The 19169-nt window shown below is 48.8% G+C and overlaps 6 protein-coding genes across 6 annotated transcripts; all 6 read right to left on the bottom strand.

The window, feature by feature from the left end:
* Nucleotides 1–941: 941 nt before the first annotated feature.
* F5147DRAFT_778854 (uncharacterized protein) lies at nucleotides 942–3568 on the bottom strand (the record flags this gene model as incomplete). The annotated part of the gene is made up of 7 exons (XM_041442200.1): nucleotides 942–2095; nucleotides 2163–2213; nucleotides 2263–2695; nucleotides 2804–2952; nucleotides 3007–3255; nucleotides 3309–3475; nucleotides 3525–3568. 7 exons carry the CDS (start codon nucleotides 3566–3568, stop codon nucleotides 942–944), a joined length of 2247 nt encoding a protein of 748 aa, XP_041287640.1.
* Nucleotides 3569–3816: 248 nt separating this feature from the next.
* On the bottom strand, nucleotides 3817–4262 carry F5147DRAFT_524176 (uncharacterized protein; the record flags this gene model as incomplete). Its single annotated transcript, XM_041429961.1, has 2 exons — nucleotides 3817–3962; nucleotides 4025–4262. Coding segments are annotated over 2 exons (384 nt in total), but the record flags the coding sequence as incomplete, so codon positions are not given.
* Nucleotides 4263–6362: 2100 nt separating this feature from the next.
* F5147DRAFT_778852 (uncharacterized protein) lies at nucleotides 6363–7526 on the bottom strand (the record flags this gene model as incomplete). Its single annotated transcript, XM_041442199.1, has 3 exons — nucleotides 6363–7228; nucleotides 7277–7394; nucleotides 7443–7526. 3 exons carry the CDS (start codon nucleotides 7524–7526, stop codon nucleotides 6363–6365), a joined length of 1068 nt encoding a protein of 355 aa, XP_041287638.1.
* A 1930-nt stretch (nucleotides 7527–9456) lies between these two features.
* On the bottom strand, nucleotides 9457–9729 carry F5147DRAFT_584850 (uncharacterized protein; the record flags this gene model as incomplete). Its single annotated transcript, XM_041431815.1, has 1 exon — nucleotides 9457–9729. A coding segment is annotated over one exon (273 nt), but the record flags the coding sequence as incomplete, so codon positions are not given.
* Nucleotides 9730–9882: 153 nt separating this feature from the next.
* On the bottom strand, nucleotides 9883–13360 carry F5147DRAFT_778851 (uncharacterized protein; the record flags this gene model as incomplete). The annotated part of the gene is made up of 12 exons (XM_041442198.1): nucleotides 9883–9957; nucleotides 10003–10304; nucleotides 10383–10817; nucleotides 10866–11234; nucleotides 11287–11408; nucleotides 11448–11503; nucleotides 11557–11754; nucleotides 11801–12189; nucleotides 12226–12499; nucleotides 12550–12779; nucleotides 12838–13240; nucleotides 13292–13360. The coding sequence occupies 12 exons, from the start codon at nucleotides 13358–13360 to the stop codon at nucleotides 9883–9885; spliced, it is 2922 nt and encodes a 973-aa protein (XP_041287636.1).
* An 815-nt stretch (nucleotides 13361–14175) lies between these two features.
* On the bottom strand, nucleotides 14176–14847 carry F5147DRAFT_657032 (uncharacterized protein; the record flags this gene model as incomplete). The annotated part of the gene is made up of 1 exon (XM_041434196.1): nucleotides 14176–14847. One exon carries the CDS (start codon nucleotides 14845–14847, stop codon nucleotides 14176–14178), a length of 672 nt encoding a protein of 223 aa, XP_041287635.1.
* Nucleotides 14848–19169: the final 4322 nt, after the last annotated feature.

Genomic DNA, 19169 nt, shown 5'->3' with positions numbered 1-19169 from the left:
ATGTTTATTGTTGAATAGTCTAGCCTACTACAATTGTTTGTACTTGGAAAATTTTGCTAATTTCATGTTGCGTTCGGCGGTTCGAACTGGTTCGAACTCGAACCCGACCATTGTGAACCCGTTCAAAGTGGTCTGGCCCAGAGTCCACCCTACCTTGGTGAACTTGACCGAGGTTCGGTTCTCGGTCCTCAATTGTTTTGAAAAAACCGGACGGAACTGAACTTCAGCAGCACTAGCCTCTTGTGCTCCTCCGACGATATATCATACCTTATGCTGTCCCCTCGCCTTTATGTTAAGTTATATTTCCTATGTTTGTCACTCATACTTATGTTATGTTTTTATCACGTCATTGAGGGTCTCGCCGCTTATCAACATAATTTGGAGCCTCTTGTGCTCCTCCGATGATACATCATACCTTATGCTGTCCCCTCGCCTTTATGTTATATTTCCTATGTTTGTCACTCATACTTATGTTATGTTTTCATCACGTCATCGAGAGTCTTGCCGCTTATCAACATAATTTGGAGCCTCTTGTGCTTCTCACACATACAACAATACATTATGTTTTTCCCCGCCCTTTATTGTATGTTATGTTTTTTTCTTCCTTTTTTCATTGTATTTATGTTGTGAATGTCACATTTTATGTAATAAAACATATCACATTGCAGTGTCGTTATCTTTAAGTTTCATGGCGGTTTTGAACGTGTTCTGAAGCAAACAAGGCAGACATTGGAGCTGCTATACTGACATTGTCGAAACAAGAGGAAATCGTAAAAATCAATGGATAGCTACATAAGTAGGGTATGAAAGGGACAGGTCAAGTGTAGGATGAGAAAACCACCATAGTAAGTTATCACCGTAAAAAGACAAAGTAAGCATGAGAAGATGAACCAAAATAGCAACCCGACAAATGACAAAAGCACAGGCATATCAAAAGTCGATTAAGATGAAGGAGGATGCGGAGGGTTAGTGGGATCTCGATTAAATGCTCGCGGGACAGCATCACGACGAACGTAGTCCAAAGATGAAGATGCAACATTACGGACATTGTCCGTCCATCTGGAATCCTGGTTATGAGCTCTACCTTGAGGGTACCTACTGTCACGGTATGCTCCTCCACCAAATGCCTGGCGCTTGTCAAGGCCATTGCGTCGAGCATATCGACTTTCATGAGCATAGTCAGGACTGAGCACTGGGCTGTATCGGCTTGGGTATGCACGTTCATGCTCACCGTGAGTATAATGGGACTCTAAGGCCGGGGAAGTATCCTGCATGGTGAACTCGCTGTCAGTGCAAGGCTCATTGGGTCCATAATAGTCACGAGGTTGCAAACTGGCATAGCGGTGATTGTGAGAGTCGCGGTGGTAGAAGACATCACAGGAGTGGAGAGTATCATGCTCAATCATAGGACTTTCTTCACGCAGATGAACTTCATGATGGTGCATGGCGTCATGCATGTACCATGGCTCACGAGAATGACCGCGAAGAGGTTGACGAGTGTCATGTAAGGCATTGCGAGGGTCATGACGAGGCTCGTGGGAGTTGCGAAGAGGGCCACCCTCACGAAGGTCGTCGCGAGGGTTAGGAGTGACCTCCTGATGAGGTTCCTGTGGGTGGCGTGGAGGAGGGCCACCCTCACGAGGGTCGTCGCGAGGGTTAGGAGTGACCTCCCGATGAGGTTCCTGTGGGTGGCATGGAGGGTTACCCTTGCGAAGGTCTTGCTGGACACCCTCATGAGGATCATGACGTATGGGGAGCTTGTGATGAACTTGATGTAGGTCGTGTGGAGGGTCATGGGGGTCATGGGGGTCACGAGAGTCACGAACAGCATCGTGAAGATCCTCGATGGGTTTGGTGATCTGAGGCAGTTCCTGCTGGGTTCCTGCTGGCCTGTCATCATGCATTACCTTAGGTGAGCCTTCCTGTAAAGATTCTGCGGGGACATTGACTAAACCAGGGGAGACGGCACTCTCGGCAACCATAACGTCCATCTTCTTGCCCTCATCAACTTCAGATTCATCCGACTGGCTGTAGGCCATGCAAAGAATACGCTTCATTTTGCCTTTGGATGCCTTGGTGATTGGGCGTGGTTTGACTGGAGGGTAGATAGACAATAGATCATTAGCTATGTTACAAGACAAATTTGATTGAAAATTGCTTACCCTTGGTCCGCTCATTAGATGGTCCATCCCGAAGTCGCGCTGGCACCACAGCTGTCAGCCTTGAGTCAAATGGAGTCAAGTTAGAATCAAGTGTACTCACTTCCAGGTTCTGGTGATGCCGCCACACTCGATGACCCCACTGTCAATGGGGACAGAGGACCACCCTTTGTCAGAGAGGTTGTTGAGGTCAGCATGGGAGGTACTTTGGGTGATTTTGTCTGAGCCCGTGTCCCTTTCTTCCCCGCTTTTGAAGCATCAGTCTTCTCCTCGGATGAAGCTAGCTTCTTCAATGCACGCGACATGTTTGTGGCCTTTAGTTTCCTCTTTTTCCCGCGCGCTTCTTCATACTTAGTATCCGACTCTTCGACAGCATTCTCCTCGGTTGAAGTCAGTTCGATAACCTCGCTCTCTGCTGCAGCTGGTTCTGGCTTTCGAACAGTTTTGACCGGGCGTGGGTTTGGTGGTACAACAACTTTGAACAGGCGCGAGGGCAGTGGTGCAGGTAGGTCTAATCGTATGGTAGGTTTGCAGAACTTGGGAGCAGCAGGTACTGCCGGGCGATTGTCACCCAAATCATTGTCGTCGTCATCATTGGAGGGTCAAAGAGGTGCCTGAGGTGCCTTATCAGTGGCTTTCTTTACCTTCGTAGCTGCACTGCTAGGCTGGAGATGAGCTGGGCCATGATAGTCAGTATCACCATTAGCAAATAGTCGTCGAGCGCCATCATGTGGCCATTCAGGTGGTGGTGCTATGCCAGTGATGACTGGCCTCTCAGAGGCCATCACAGCCGCTACACATGAGGTTAAAACCTGAAAGTTCATAGTATAACATAAACAAAACTCACCTCGGTGTGCCTTGTCAACTTTGACAACTTGCATAGTTCCTGCCTTCAACCCATCTACGAGCACTGCAATTTCCTTCTGCATCAGTGCTCCGATGCCCTTGTTCCTTGAGTTTTCATTGTGAGCTTCGCCGGGCAAAAGACACTTGTGAGCAGGATAGCCTCTGATACAGAGATTGGCATCAGCAAGGGCGCTTGACATGCCCTTCCAAGAGAAGTTTTTATCCCAGGTGCACTTGCCCCCAAGTTGGGCTATTCGTAGTTTAGGTCAAATGGATAAAAGGAGTAGCGACGTTCTAATGTACCAACTTGTCTGATAAGTTCGAGCTTGATCCATTTCAAACTGTCATCCCATCCCTCGGGAGCCTGAGATTGGTCACGATCATGGTTCAGAGTCGAGTTTGGGGTCGAAGGGTCATTGTGGGTGCCATCGTTGAATGCATCATCCACTGCAGTCAAAGATGTACTATTACTGTTTCGATGTTAGTCATAGCATAAACATAATTTATCTTTACACTTACTAAACGTGCACCTTGAGATGCCCAACAATGGCATCACATGACATTGTGTCTCCCAGAACTGTATCTTTAAGTATACGTCGGGACATAGAGCACAAAAAACTTACCCCTACAGTGCCTGGTGTGTTATATGAGTGGCCAAGTGAGCCATCTTCATTGACTACTTTGCCGCAGAGAACGACAGCCGCCTCAAAGCCAAATTTAACAGCGGCAGACTCAAGCTATGATAACGACATGAGGGAATGAGAGAATTTCGGGTGAAAAAACATACTATCTGTATCACTCTTCAATAATGTTTTTGGAAGCCCTGTCCACGCTGAGCTATTGTTTGAGGCGATGATCCAAGGAGCGATGCCTCCTCATGCATTAGCAGGATATCTTGGTAAGAATCAGGATATGCTTCTTTGAATTTGTCGTAACATTGCATGCGCACGGTTGCACCTATAAGGGACATAAACATCCTGTGCAACAAGATACAATATGACACCTACTGGGCGTGCCACCTCCAGCGGGAGCTTCTCTGCCAATGCGCGCGAGTTCCGCCTGGATATGTTCTTTGAAGTAGTTGGCATATAGGTTCCAATAATTAGTACCATTAACGGTGCGTCCGCGACTCTTCAGGAATAAGTTAATCAGTTGAGAAATAGGGAGTGTGGTGGATGCAGAGAGATCGAGAAAGCACTGCTCTACTGCAGCAAACCCGATATCCAGTGCTGCATTCAACTCTGCGGACCTGCGTCCAGTAACCGTAAGTCCTTCTTGATGGGTCACCAGCTCGTGCTCCTCGGGAAAGCGTTCATGAGAGGCAGGAGGATAGCCTTCTAAGTCCATCTGCGAACTGGAACCACTCAGCAAAGTACCGATAGTATTTGTCGAGGTGGTAGCATTAGTCTGGCTGCCACCATCCTTCAATGGTGTTGGTGGAATGACATTTGTGGTTGGGAGGGGAAGCGGATGATCATGAGATGACGACGACGACGGAACTGGCTGAAGGATGAACAGTGAGACTTCGCCAGAAAAATCCTCCGTAAAGCCAGAAGGGTATTGGCCTGTAGCATGAGGATCTAGTGAGCATCCATGAGAAGTCATTGGTTGACCCGACGAACTCGCAGGAAAAGTATAACTTGGTGGAGGTGCTAGGCGCTCCATGCCCTGTGTGGTGAGGTGATTTTGTGATCCTCCAGCTAAAAAAGACTCAGACCCCATCATGCTAAAGGTGTCAGAGTTAGAATCTATCCACGCGTGTTGCTGGTCCATGGAACCAAAAAAAACATCCTGGAGCTGTGCAGGAGCCTGTGGGGCAGGAAATGGTGAGGCATGGCGACTACTAGCCGCGTGGACCATTGGCGATGATGTTTCGCTTGTTAAAGTACCACCTGGCACCACATGAGGTAAGTCTGGTGCACCAGAGTGCGCAGATATGGGATCTTGACCTCCCATAGTGCGGTTTTGATAGGCCTGGCAGTGGGTAGATGCACCTTTGACAAGGCCAACATCCCGTGCTGTAGCCTTGAGCTTACTCCTGAGTCGAGAGGGAGTCAGCTCAACAGGGGGCATTGCACATCAACGGCCACCGCCGAACTGCTCTTGCATGTAATCGAAGGTATCGGGGGATAGTCCCATGTAGCTCGGGTGAGGAGATGACAGGTCATCGGGGATGTTTTGGGTCATGTCTACAGTATGTAGTCAATGATAGAAGAAATATATGAGAGCACACCTACTTACTTGTACAATATGCAGTAGAGGACAATTTTTTGTAGACTGCCTGTTGGGCAGTTTGCGCAAGATATTACAGAGTAAATCAGATAGGGAATCGGAAAAAGCACGAAAAAAACCCAGCAGTGCCCTGATACTTATGAGGCTGATTTGAGCTGATGTGGACTAAACAAGTTAGAATGGTATAATAGCACAGAATTAAACAAACGTAAGACATTGAAATTTGTTCGGATAGGTAACCAAGGCCAACAAGTTCATGAGGGCGCGAGTGAGGCTCTAGTGAGGCTCTATTGAGGCTCTCAGGAGTTTGACAGGCTAACAAGAGGGTTCAGAATGAAGTGAATGAGGATAACATTATACATAATGCCAAATGACTCACTTTGCAATCAAATATTCGAGCTGGTGGTTCCATTGAAATGAGTTCAATCATGTTGTTCAGAACCAGTGAAGCTAGTGTTATTCTGTGAGTACGTTAAGAAGTGAAAGCAGGAGACTTACCGGTAGATACCCAACCAAGACAGCAAGTTCATGAGGGTGTGAGTGAGGGTCTCAGGAGGCGCGAGAGGCTAACAAGAGGGTTCAGAACAAAGCAATACAGATAACATTGAGCATAAGGATGATGTGAATATACATAATATCGAACAATGAGTTCAATCGTCGTTCAGAACCAGTGAAATTAGTGGGATTCTGTGAGTAAGTTAAGGAGTGACGAGGCAGGAAACATACTGGCAGGCACTCCTATATTTGCACAATCCCATTATGATGATCATGACTCGAGTATGAGATTCCTGAATACAACCTGAATTTCGAATGGTAACACCTGGAGCGATAACAACTAATAGTAAGTGTGACCCAAGACACCGGGAACTGCACAGGCATCAGCGATCAAGCACTAATAAGCGCTCAGGATGGTTGTATGTAGAAGCAGCGAGATATCAAATATGCCAACTGGAGGTCCGAGAGGCTACAGAAAAGCGGCAAAATGAATATCATCTTGCGACTAAAGATAACATTGATGAAACCGTGAGTCTACTTCTGTTGCCACGTCAGAAATTAAAGTACAAATTCGAAAAGATTTGTTCTACTAACATGCTATCTATATTATTTGAAAACATTAATATTCAATTATTTGCTGTTATACCGTCTGAGATGCTTGGCAGGCCGACGATCGCTCTCACTAGCATCTGACTCCTCATCTAGAGTGTCATCATCAACATATTCAGAAGAAGATGCAGGCCACTCGATGGCAGTGATTGGCGGGATAAGATCCGTGGTGTGAGCGATGGACGATGTTGTTGCTTTGGCGGCTGCTCTAGAAGCTGGCCAGGGTGGCAGGCGTGATATGGTGTGAGTGGTGGATGGTGGTATTACTTTGGAGACTGCCCTAGAAGCTGGCCGGGGTGGCGGGCGTGATATCTCTACAAAGACCTGAACATGACGACAAGTAGGGGATGTATCAGGACGAGCAGCATGTGTAGAAGGACGAGCAGCACATGTAGAAGGACGAGTAGCACGTGTAGAAGGACGAGTGGGAGGTGTAGAAGGACGAGCAGGAGGTGTAGAAGGACGAGTGGGAGGTGTAGAAGTGGGAGGTGTAGAAGGGGGAGAGGCAAGACGGCGAGGCCCCTTGCAGTCAATGTCACCATTAGCGAACACACGTCGCCCGCGGGAGTAGATCGATCGATGTGAGGGTGCTTCTCCAATAATAACTGGGTCTGTAGACATTGTAAGGCGTGTGCGAGCAGCATCATGTGTCACGGCTCGAATGGTGAGGGTGCCCATCTTGAGCGCATTGACAAGATTGATACGATGAGGAAGGGTCAGATCATGGACGCCTTTGCTCCGAGAGAGTGTAGGTCGAGTCTCGCCAGGCATCAAAGTCTCGTTAGGGTAGTTGACGAGGCAACATCCGAGCCAAGCTAGCTCCTTGGGCAGGGTTTTCCAAGGGAAATCATTTTGGGTACGCCCACGCAGGGTGCCCCCGACAGATGCTGAAATAAAGTCAAGATCAGTGAAAAAAAGGATGCAACAAACCTTACCAACAAGAGCCGTTAGGCCACCCATGATACAAGGAATGCCATCGAGGGTCTTCCATCCGGCATCGACTTGGAGACTACTAACTCCTGGGTCCTCTGTTATCACAGCCGCGTCCACAAGCTAGAAGCGATCAGTAGAATCCACATATGAAACTGACTAAGGACTTACGAGGTGAGTGATAGTAAAGGAGTGCGCATCTGTCTGTGTGGCAACGTCAACAAAGTGCAAGGACTTGGATATGATTGCGGTCATTCTGCAGCAGGATACAGGCAAGGTGCAATAGTAGATACAGTTGATCGATAACGTGAAAAACAGGCCATGGAAATTTTGGAATTCTGCTAAGTTCAGAGAAGCCTCCTTCAATAGCGCCAAAAAGCTATGACTTACCAAAAGTGGTAAATGAGCGCGGGTTAGTTGGCCCAAGAGGGTTAAGTGTTTCACCTGGGCTCATAGAGGCTACTGGGAGGCCTTCTTGAGGCTATTGGGAGGCCTTTTTGAGGCTCCTGTGGGGTGGTAATGGGATTCACTGCGGAAACGAGGTTTTGATCAGACAGAAAATGTCTGCATGAAGCAACATGACTAAAGAGGACACATTGGAGCTCCACCTTTCGACACCGTTCGCCACCCGGCACACCAAAGGCAGCTACTAAGCGAGTAGGGTGGAACTACATGCACAAAAGGTTGCAGCAGATGCAAAAATCGCGGGATGATATAGTGAGGATGGTAGAGCAGCATTGGTCTATTTGGTTTGGTTGAACTTTCATGCCGTTACGATGTTTGTCGTACTGTGACAACTTTTTACATAATATGAAATATGCTAACTAGTATAGCTCAGAGGACTTTCTCCGAGTCACCGGGAGTGATTGGTGAGCCAATGAAATTGAAAATACAAATCACACTGAATTTAAAAGACAAATGGACAGGGATTGACTGCCAGCCAAGCTGCCTGGACTGGTGTCGTCGACTTCCACGGTATGCCCGATCATGCTAATACAAAAATAAAGGCCAGAACTTCATGTTTGATGGCTGTATTGCGTTCTGACGGGTAACAGGATAACATTGCAATATGAACTTAAGATCAAGTTTGGTCTTCACACAGTTTTGACCATTTGCCCACTTGCCTGGTCTCTATGGGTCCCAAAGCTAAGTACTTCACATTTGAAGAGAAATCGGCAGCTGCACGGCGACACAAAGCATTATATGCTCGGTCAGAACAGTCAGTATTTTGCAATCATTTGTTTTTGTTAATCATATGTTTTGCAGAGGTAAAATTGTTCGCCAAGCTCAGAATGCTCATGCATATGCCAAACGTCATGGTCGATGTGGGCCTCATAACATATCTGAGGATCTGCATGATCCTCGAACGTCTTCACTAATCTGATGCTCAACCTTCTCCCTTCCCAATTCCTATCTGTTTCATCAATCTCTCGCTGGATCTAACTTGATTGATCAATCCGATCTCTTGCAGTGGGATAAAGCCCCTCCTTACGACTCTCCAGCTCCACCTGACTCACCAGAGGAAGACCGTTTCACGCAAAATCTCTTGGATGTGATGCATAGCCATCACTTGCACGCAGAAAGGGAATCACATACCCACCGTACAGCCATGTATAGCATGGGTGAAATCTCCAAGGTTCTGAAGGAGATCCGAGAAGTGCGTCAGCGGTTAGTTACAGGTTGGGATGAGCTTCATGCTCGTGTCAGCAACTTGCAGGCATGCACAAGACACAAGGTCATGGCCGAATGCTATCGCCAATGGGTAGCGCGAAGGATATTGAATTATCAGAGGGAGGACGATATACTGATTACTGGGAATAATCCATATATGTAGACTTTGTAATACTGTAACTCGAGAGAGCTGGTAATGCAAGAACCATAGTCCGCATATAGCGTCGCAGATTGTCCATGTCCCGCTCATGTAGGCCTGTTATATGGCTGCCACGTACAATGGCGAATATTGCAGCCAATACCCATAGGCCACAATCAAAGTCATTATTCTGAAGACGTTTGATCTAGATAATACATAATGTCAGACTAGTTAAGAAAGCCAAGTATGCAACTCACATTCAATGGTCGAGCCACCCACCCTTCGAGATCAATATGAACATGATGGCCGTGTTGACGCGCAATTGCAATGAACCGAGCAATCAGTCTTATTATATGCTTTCATATCAGGTGCCAATCAATCAGATGAAAAGGACACTTTAAAATTAAACTCACTTTGACTGTCACTTTGCCAAGGCGTCCTATCACCCATGCTATCAAAAAGGTAAAGTTCTTTGGTCGACAACTGGATGATGCACATCACCCAGTGTCCAATGCCTGACGGACAATGAATTGGAAGTACCCAGATGTCTTTTTCCCAATAACGAATCCACGATGTGTGGCGCCAGATGATATCATCTGGGGCATTATAACGAATGTGGGGAAGATCATGAGTAGAGAGCATCGCGCACCGTGTAGCGGAAGTATTGAGCTGAGAGCACCACAGGAGAATGGCGCAATTGTTGATACATATATCATTGAGGCGTGCAGTAGGAGAACTGAGTATACCAATGTCTTTCGGCTCAAAAAGTAGACGAGGGATTCCATCGTGCGAAGGTCGTATTCATGCAAAATTTTTAGCAGGGTCAAGGACGTCTGGCTCTTGCGATGGGACACAGAAGTCATCCACAAGGAGATTCTATGACATGTCAGCGTCAATTCCTAACAATAAAGATAAACGTACATCAGGAAGGTTCCAGCAAATCACGGCATTAACTTCGCGCCCATAATTTGTTGAGTCATCGTCATCTAACTCCAATGCCCCCATCTCACCCTCCAGGACATCGGCAAGTGCTGCTTGTTCAGAATCGACTTGGGGGCAATGGTCAGGATCAACGATAGGGAGTTCATCACTACCCTCAGAATCAGGCACTACCAGCGTGCTGGCATTAATCCAGTGAAACATCATGTTTGGTGAGCCTCCCGAGAGGGTGGTCACAATGGCCACTGTCTTGCTGACTTCGTTAGTGAACCATACTGAAGAAGCTAAGCAATTTGACCATCATGTTTGAAGGCGGATAAAATTGGCATGCCGTTGCTGCAATGGAACTGCGAAAGGCTCACCTAAGGATGGGTGAGAAATGGAAGTTGAGAAGAAAATTAACTCACTCTTCGGCGACCGAAGGGCAAGTTCAAGCGCTGCCAACTCATTTCCAAAGAAGCGGCACAGGTTATCGGCCTCAATGCCCAGCTGAACCTGCTCCTCTCGACACTGGTCATGCTTGAGCAGTGCACGAATACCGTCTCTTATGGATGTGTCATCTAACCATCGCGGAACCTCTCCAAGAGATGGCGTAATCCATACATCCTCCATCAGTCCTGGGTCGGAACGTAGTTCCACAAGTTTGGTGGGAAGGGGTGCGGGCAGTGGAATCCCCCAGGATGTATCATACAATGAATCGAGCCGCTCGCAGTAGGAGTTGAATCTCCTGATAGCGGTCATTAGTGCAGGCTGACGCTTTGAAATTGCTTTACGTGTCTGTTGATGCAGCTTGGTGCCTGAAAGAATCTGATAAATCATTGACTAACAAAAGAGCACGAACTTACCTAACGCTTGCTGGACGCCACCTACTGCTTGATCAAGTTTATCCCACTCAAAGAAACTTACAATCACACGTTTACGAACATTCATTTTGAGATCGCGTGCCATTAGAAGGATGCGAACAAATTTGAGATTGATGCCATGAAGCTCAGGGAACCTGTCATGAACGTTCAATGAAGAGTAAAGAGCCTCGACCTTGTTCATCAGGCAATCGTGTCCCCTCTCTAGACTTTCGAGAGCCTCTAGAGTATCATCTGAAGCCATATCTTTCTCCAACATCGTCCTGGCGGTTTGCAATGCTTTGTCTGAGGTGTCCAGATCTGCCTGGAGAGCTAGGACAGTGTTCAACTCCTTCTTGAGGCGGGTGGGTGCATCTTGCAATATCATTGAGTAATAGTTACGCCATTAAAAATGTATAAAACCTACGAGCATGGATAGATAACTGAGAATGCCTTTGCTGCAACCACTCAGACTGCAATTCTTCAATGGGGACCCCACATCGATCTAGCACGTCTTGGGCTGCCGAACCTTGCTCCTTGATGCCCCGTCTGAGGCGTCGTTTGATCCAGTCGCCAAGGTCAATTCACATCTCTGAAGCTATAGCCACTGCTTGCCGATCGATTAGCCATAAACGGCATTGGCGCTAAGCAGTGTTTTAAATGAATTAGTTCATAATGAAAATAATAGAGTACATACACTAGAAGTGTGCTCAACACCTATCAATCGAACTAAGTGAGACCAAAGGCGTTCGGTCCCTTCGCCATCAGATAAGCCAAGACCCACACATATTCGTGGATTATATACGAGCTGGCAAGCCCACTCGTGCCCATATGTGTGCATTGCAGTGGTTGCAAATCGAAGGTGTGAGGTGATACTTATGGGAAGAATGTCATACTGTAAATAGTGTAAGCAAGTAGTTCCAGCCAGGATCATAATGTACCTTGGAGAGTGTTTGTGCCAAAACACAGCCGATATCGTAAAGGGCTACGACAGTAGCTTCAGGTGGAAGAAATGAAAAGAAGTGGTGAAGTAAAGCTACTGAATACTTCTGCTGTTCTCCAGGTGAGTCTATATTGGCAAAAAATAATGGGATGTCATGACGACAGATAAGGGCCATGATTGCAGTGTCATCAAAGCTATCCATAGCGGCTTTCTGTTTTTTGCCATCAGCAGCCTCGTAAGCATTCTCGCATTGGTCAACGGCTTTGTTGGGGATGAGGGGCACGTGAGACTTCACGGGTCGCTTACGTTGAGTGTCGATATGGTGCCCAATTGCGTCAACAAAGCTTTTGGGGAGAAAATAGGTAGGGTCATAGAAATTTGGACAGTCTCCAGCAGCACGTCAATGACGGTGATGGAAATTACCGTCCATTGCAACGTGGATGTCACCTCCTTCATCTGTGGATCTACCATGGAGTATACCTGCAAAGCAAGCAGGACACCGTTGCACTAGAAGGGGTGCGCATTGAGTGAGCAAAGGCGAATTTGGGACTCGAGAGGACACTTGAAACTTCGCTATATGATCACAATGTTGTTGAACGACCATCTCAACTTGGCGCTCAACTTCAACTTGCAGGATGTCATACCATTGGACGGCATAGCCGAGGCCTCGGCGGAAGGGGTCCTGTATAACTTCACCCTGAAACACTAATGAATCAGTAGTGATATAAGTATGTAACTGATTGTTACCTGGGCATCAGTCATCTGGTAACCCCGCCGGGAATAGTGATTTTTGAGCACTGATGTGAGTGCGTTAATCGCGTCACATGAGCGCTCAAACAACGCGCGGTAGAATGAAAGCAAGTCAACAGACACAGCCATCCGAGGCTGTGAAGGCGCGGTTGGGAATAGACCATGGTGGACGAGGACCTGCTGGAGAGTTGAGCAGGTACAACTTAGTACATCTATAGATGTAAAGCCTAAATAAATGTCAGCAAAAAATTGAACACTGCAAGATATGGGCTGACGATCATAAACACATCATTGTTGTCCGTTTCGGTGTACACGAAGGCTCCCCGCATGCAGATATGACTGGATGTATATTTTCCAGTGCTTTGCCCTGCGTTTGTCCAAAGTACTGGAGTACCGGATCAACAAGGGTTGGTATGAGTGCAATCCAGTTTTTATACAGTGAATTAGTGGGTTGGTCTGGTAGGATCCACCGTTTGACAGATGTTACTGAGATCTCCAGAGATGGTTGTTCATCCACATCTTCGGAGTGGAATTCAACAAGATTGTCAGCATCCATGTGTTCCGTAGTCACAGTATCGGGTGGTGCAGCTTGAACAGATAACTGCAGGTGTGGTTCCTCATGTTGCGACTTCATAAGTTGCTCCATTGCATCTAAAAGTCGGCGGCGCTTCGTCTCTGCGCCAGGCAGCTCAACATATGTTTGGGTTTTTCATTTGTCTCAAGCTTTCCTTGGGCTTACAAAGTGAGAGCCTAGGCCAGAAGATGCAAGTTGAGCTTTGCGAGTGCGACGAGGCGTCGAGGAAGACATGGTGGGGGAAAGAGAAGAACTTACAGTGTGAAACAGGGAGGAGCAAGGCTCCCAAGCTCGGCACATTGGAGCCACAGGAGAGGCTGGAGGGTTTTATGGAGGGGTACGAGAGGTTTTATGGAGGATAGGGAGGGTTTTCTGGAGGCACGCAAGGGTTTTCTGGATGCATGTGAGGGTTTTCTGGAGGCACACGAGGGTTTTCTGGAGGTGTGCAGTGCATGCTAGGAGGATGTATTATTAATAGACTGCTGTTTGAGCCAGACGTGAGCCTGCAAACAACCAGCTGGCTCAAACAAATGCTTACTAAACGAGCCAAACGCATTCTCTGGACACACATCTTCATTTGCGCGTCATCATCTTTTTTCAAAGTGAGAGCCTAGGCCAAACGATGCAAGTTGAGCTTTGCAAGTGCGACGAGGTGTCGAGGAAGACATGGTGAGGGAAAGAAGAGAAGAACTTACAGTGTGAAACGGGGAGGAGCAAGGCTCCCAAGCTCGTTGCATTGGAGCCACAGGAGAGGCTGGAGGGTTTTATGGAGGGGTACGAGAGGTTCTCTGGAGGATCTGGAGGGTTTTCTGGAGGTGCGCGAGGGTTTCCTGGAGGTGCGCGGTGCACGCTAGGAGGATGTGTTATTAATAGATGGCGGGAGGGTGGGTCTAACAGACTACTTTCCCACAACATAGAAACCGAGTCTGAAAGACCATTATTGGTTCCGAAAAGTAATGCCTGAGGTGATAATCACATGGTATGGTTGGGGGTCAAGCTGAGTGGATGTGTAGACGCCACATACCCCCCTTCAGGGGTTGTCAAACCCCTCACTTCTTGCATCCTTTGCCCTTCTTTTCAGTAATGGTGGGTCCTTCGACCCCTTCGCGATGGTTCATGCCTTCCGCACCTTCCATGTGCACGTCATCATCCCAAATGGTCGGCTGGGCGATAGCTCGGCTAGAGCTACCAGCACCAGCATCACGAGTAGTGGTAGGGGGACGGGGAATGTTAGGTGCAGGTGCGACAGGGGGAGGGGGACCTTCGAGCCTCCTCCTCTTGTCCTTACGAGCCTTTATGGCTTCGTCATGGCAGGAGTTCTGGTGGTGGGAACGCTCAAGGGTGTCCCAAAGGGTATCGTCGATCAGCTCTGCCTTGCGTTTGTCCAACCAGCAGCCTCCGTCAGGATCACGGGTGGCCTCAACGACTGGCTGGGCAGGCTGGTCAGGATTAAGAGCAGCGACAGGTTCCTCGTCGTCGCCGATGAGGAACGAGGCAGTCACAGTAGGTCCGTTGACCTTAATGGAACTGTCTGCGGCAGTGGTGGTGAACTTAACGAGGATCTCAGGCTTGTTGAAGTTGAAAATGAACGCGAATTCGTCGTAACCAAGGGGAATAGAGTGTTGGCTGCTGTCCTCGCCAGAGTGCAACAGTGTGTCATACAAGACGAAGGACTTAACTTGGTCGTGTGTGATGGTATATTGGCACAGAGGGACATGCATGTCCGAGAACGTGTAGGACCCTGGCCCCACAGGGACAAAGTTGCGAAATGCGGGGTTGTGCATGGTGCAACGAAGGTCAAGTGGTGGAGATGTTGAAGGATGAAGGAACGGTGGGGTATTTGTAGGGAAGGGAGTGAGACATAGGTGTCCTAGAAACACCTGGGGAGCGTCAGTCGGTACCTCCCCATCGCCATCCGCCAGCTCACCGATCGTCTCGACGCTGACCAGGGTAAAATAGTCCTTCAGGGCGTCAAGATGTTCTACTTGGCTGTATGGCAGCCAGGTCCTATCTCCGGACTTCCAAAGTATTTCGAAGTCAGCGTCCATTCTGGTACCTCGGTGCGATAGTACCTTGTCCACGGCCCATTCTCGATCAACATGATCGTCGAAATCGGCAACTTGCATCTCGAGTCTTCCTGGGAACTTGTGGTCATTGTTGGGCATGTGGATTCGTAAGTACAATGCATGAAACATGGGGTGCACTCCTCGTTGTTTCAACCTATCCGGCAAGTCCAACTTGTATGAGTTGTTCTTGAAGTCCAGCATTATCTGGTATGGCCCAATATATTTAGGTATGAATTTTCTTACCCGTCCCTTGGGGAAGCTAATGTTCTTAGACGATACATAGACTAAGTTGCCCACCACAAACGGGCACGCTCGCCGGTGTTTATTCGCCTCCCTTGTCTGTTTGACGCGAGCCGCTAGGATGGCGTCGTGCGTGGTGAGCACGGTGGTCTTCAGCTTCTGGGCATACACTCTAACTCCCGGATACTCCGTTGTTTCAGGCGTCTCCCAAATGAAGGAGTGAGGCATTCGGCCCGAGTTGACAAAGAATGGCGGGTAAGTCGTGGTGTCATTGTGCGCCAGGTTAATGGCAAATTCTATTGCAGGCAAGCGCCCCACCCAGTCCGTTTGACTGGGGGATATCGTGCTTCGTATCATTTGTCCTATCATGCGGTTCGCGCGTTCTGTCGAACCGTCCGTCTCCAGATGGTACACACTTGACATTTTCTGCTTAATTCCTATCAGCTGATTTAGCCACATCCAGAATCTGCTCGTAAACAGGACATCCCGGTCGCTTATGATGGACTTTGGTAAGCCATGGTGTTTGTACACTTCCGTGAACATCAGCTCAGTCACTTCCTTTGCATTGTAGTTCGTCCGGCTCAGCACCAAGTGCACCATCCCAGTGAACAGATCAATTATCACGGTGATGCTATCAAATTTGCCATCTCTATTCTTAGATAGTGGTAGTGGACCGACAAAATCCACGCCTATGGCATCCCACAGTTTAGATGGAATCTTGGGTGAGTGCAGCAACCCATATGGCTTCTGGTTAGAGGGCTTACTCTTTTGACAGGTTTGGCATGAGGCGCAAAACGCCTGTACGTCCGGTACCAGCATCTTCCACCACACGTACTCTCGGAGGTACGACATTGTCTTCCTCGCGCCTAGATGAGCTAACAATGAGTGCGCTTGATCTATCAGCGTTTCGCGCAGCTTCCGCTCTCCAACCATTATGTCCGGGATGCATAGCAGCTCCCTATCTTGTAGTCTCAGCCTCAGGTATCCCTCCCTGAGCTCGAAGTTCTTATAGGACTCAGGTGCGTCTAGTATCATTTTGAAAAAGGGATCTTCCTCATATCTTCCCTTAATTTCAGACAATACCGCCTCCTTTTCAGGGTACGTGATAGGTACCTTTGCTGGCTGGTACTCTGGCTCGGTTAACCCTTCTTGCAGGTTTTCCAGCTCTTCGCTGGTCCGGATCCTCTGGGGTTCCTCCATCTGGCCGGTCTCTGGGTGGTTATGCTCTTTCAGGAGCTCCCCCCCCCCTCCTTTTGTTTGACTGGGCCCTTCAGGATGAAACGATCCCTCACCCGCCATGCAAACTCTGCAGATGTCTCCAGGCGCCCAGTCTCCGCTGGTTCGACGACCCTCCGGCCCTTCCTCTTAGGTGCAGGTGTGTCCATCCCTTTCTCTGCAAGAACAGGATCACTAACGGCAGATCCATGAGCCGGTTCGCGGTTGCTCCAGTTCATGGAAAATCTGGTCAATGACATTCCAAGAGCCGGTTCGTGGTTGCCCCGGTCCGTGGAAGATCTGGTCAATGACCTTCCCTGACCCGGTTCGTGGTTGCTCCGGTCTGCCAGAGGCATTCCATGACCCATTTCGCGGTTTATGGGAGATCTGGTCGATAACATTCCAAGAGCCATTTCGCGGTTGTCCGCTCCACTGGCAACCTGGCCCTCAGGAGATCTGGTGGGTGTCTCTCCCTGAACCAATCCACGGCTGACGGATGGGCTCACAGTATCCTGTCCATGGGTTGGCTCGCGCTTGGCAGCCATGTGCGCACTTCTTCTGGGCGTCTGGGCAGTGGTCTCCAACCCTACAGTCACCAGCATGGTGACCAAGCTGGCAACTGGCGGTGAGATGACTTCCCCTTCCAGTACCACATACTCACTGGGGGCCCTCACTGTGCCAGGCTCATCAAACTCATACATTCGCGACAGCGCATCCGGCAGGATGTTCTCCTCGCCGGGCAGGTACTCAATATCAAAGTCAAACTCTCCCGTCGTCTCCTGCCAACGCGCCTGCCACCCGGACAGGTTCTTCTGTCGCATGAAGTGAGTCAGGCTCTTATGGTCCATCAACCAGGTAAACTTCATGCCCTGTAGGATGTCCCTATGTCTAACCATAGTCTCCACCCCAGCCAACAACTCCTGTTCATGAACAGGGTAATTCCGCTGGGCCGAAGACATCTTCGCAGAGTAGAACGCCGCCACTCTCGCTGTACGCCAGTCGTCGCCTTGTGCGACCACCCCGCCAATGCCCGTCGCACTGGCATCCGTCATCATCCAAATTCGGGGATGTCCCGGTGAGTAGTCTAATGGCATCCTACTATGTGACGCACATGCTGACACATAACGCTTCACTTCATCGAAAGCGCGTTGTTCCGTGTCCGTCCATCTGAATGGGACAGTGTCCGCGGACGCTTCGGACAGGACACCCAAAGGTAAGCGCACCTTGTGGATGTCGTCCGCCAGGTACCCCACTGACCCAATAAACCCCTTACAGAGCGTTCGGTTCGTAGGTACCTTCCAGGACAAGATTTTGTCCACCTTTGCAGGATCCATGCGGATTCCTTCCTTCCCAACGACATGACCAAGGATCTTATTCTCACTTAGGTAAAGTTTCTCTTGCTCTAAGATAGCCAGGATCTTCTTGATGTGCTCAACGTGTTCTTCCAGGGTGTCTGAGTACACGATGATGTCGTCAAGGTAGATGTCCATGAACCGGCCGATGTACTCGCCGAAAAGGTGATTCATCAGCGCCTGATACATTGCCAGCGCATTGCAGTCGCCCTGCTGGACGACGTGGCTTACCATGTTCCCATCCAGCGTGGTCACAGCAGAATGAGGTATGTGTTCTGGTATTATTCTTATTTGTTTGTACGTGTCCTGACCATCTATCAAGGACTTGTACTTCTTTCACGATACTCGGCGCAAGATCCCCTCCATATCGGGCAACGGTGACAACAACTTCTTGGTGTTGTTGTTCTGTTCCCGGAGATCAAACACCGTGCGCAGCCTGTCTGACCCGGGCTTCTTCAGGAACAGCATCGGCACCGTGTTACCGGCGCTCATGACCTGCCAACGTCCGGACTTGAGGTAAGCAGCTCTCTTTTCTGACCACTGTGGTCTCATAGCTTCTGGACAGCGAGACGGCCTCCAGTGGTATATTTTTATTCTTGTCTATCAGCGGGATCGAGTGATTAATGGTGCGCAGAGGAGGTAAGCCTGTCTCAGAAGCCTTCACACAAAGCGGCTTGGCTAACGTTTTCAGATGCTCTCGAACTTTGTCGAGCTCTTCAGCATACACCTCCGCGGCCCTGGACTCTAATACCGAGACCTCGTCGCCCTTCATGGGCATGGGCACGTTGCTGCCCACAATCACTTGAGGTGAGTTGAATCCCACCGTTACCTTATGTTGAAATAGGAACATGTGTGCCTAATATCAAGTCATAGTTTTGCAGGTTGATCACATCGAAATATTGTTCGCTGTCGATCCCCTGGTAGCAGCCTGGCCTTCGCGCCGTAGTTAACCTTCGAACACGACCCTTGGACTGCCAGCTGAATGGTCAATGGTTTGGTGAGTTGACTCAACGGCACTCTCAATTGCTCGGCTAACGTCAGCGACATGAAATCCGCTAGTGATCCAGTGTCGATCAGGGCGCGTGCAGGTTGCCCATTTATGTGTACTACCACCACGATAGGCTTTGGTAGTACGCTGAGTGAAGTCGGTGTCAACGCGGCGTTGCGCTG

Source organism: Suillus discolor (genome assembly GCF_016758755.1).
Source record: "Suillus discolor strain FC423 chromosome Unknown F5147scaffold_77, whole genome shotgun sequence".
In the NCBI taxonomy this organism is placed as follows: Eukaryota; Fungi; Basidiomycota; class Agaricomycetes; order Boletales; family Suillaceae; genus Suillus; species Suillus discolor.
The sequence above is the reverse complement of the archived record's forward strand: the minus strand, read 5'-3'. Positions and strand labels throughout refer to the sequence as shown.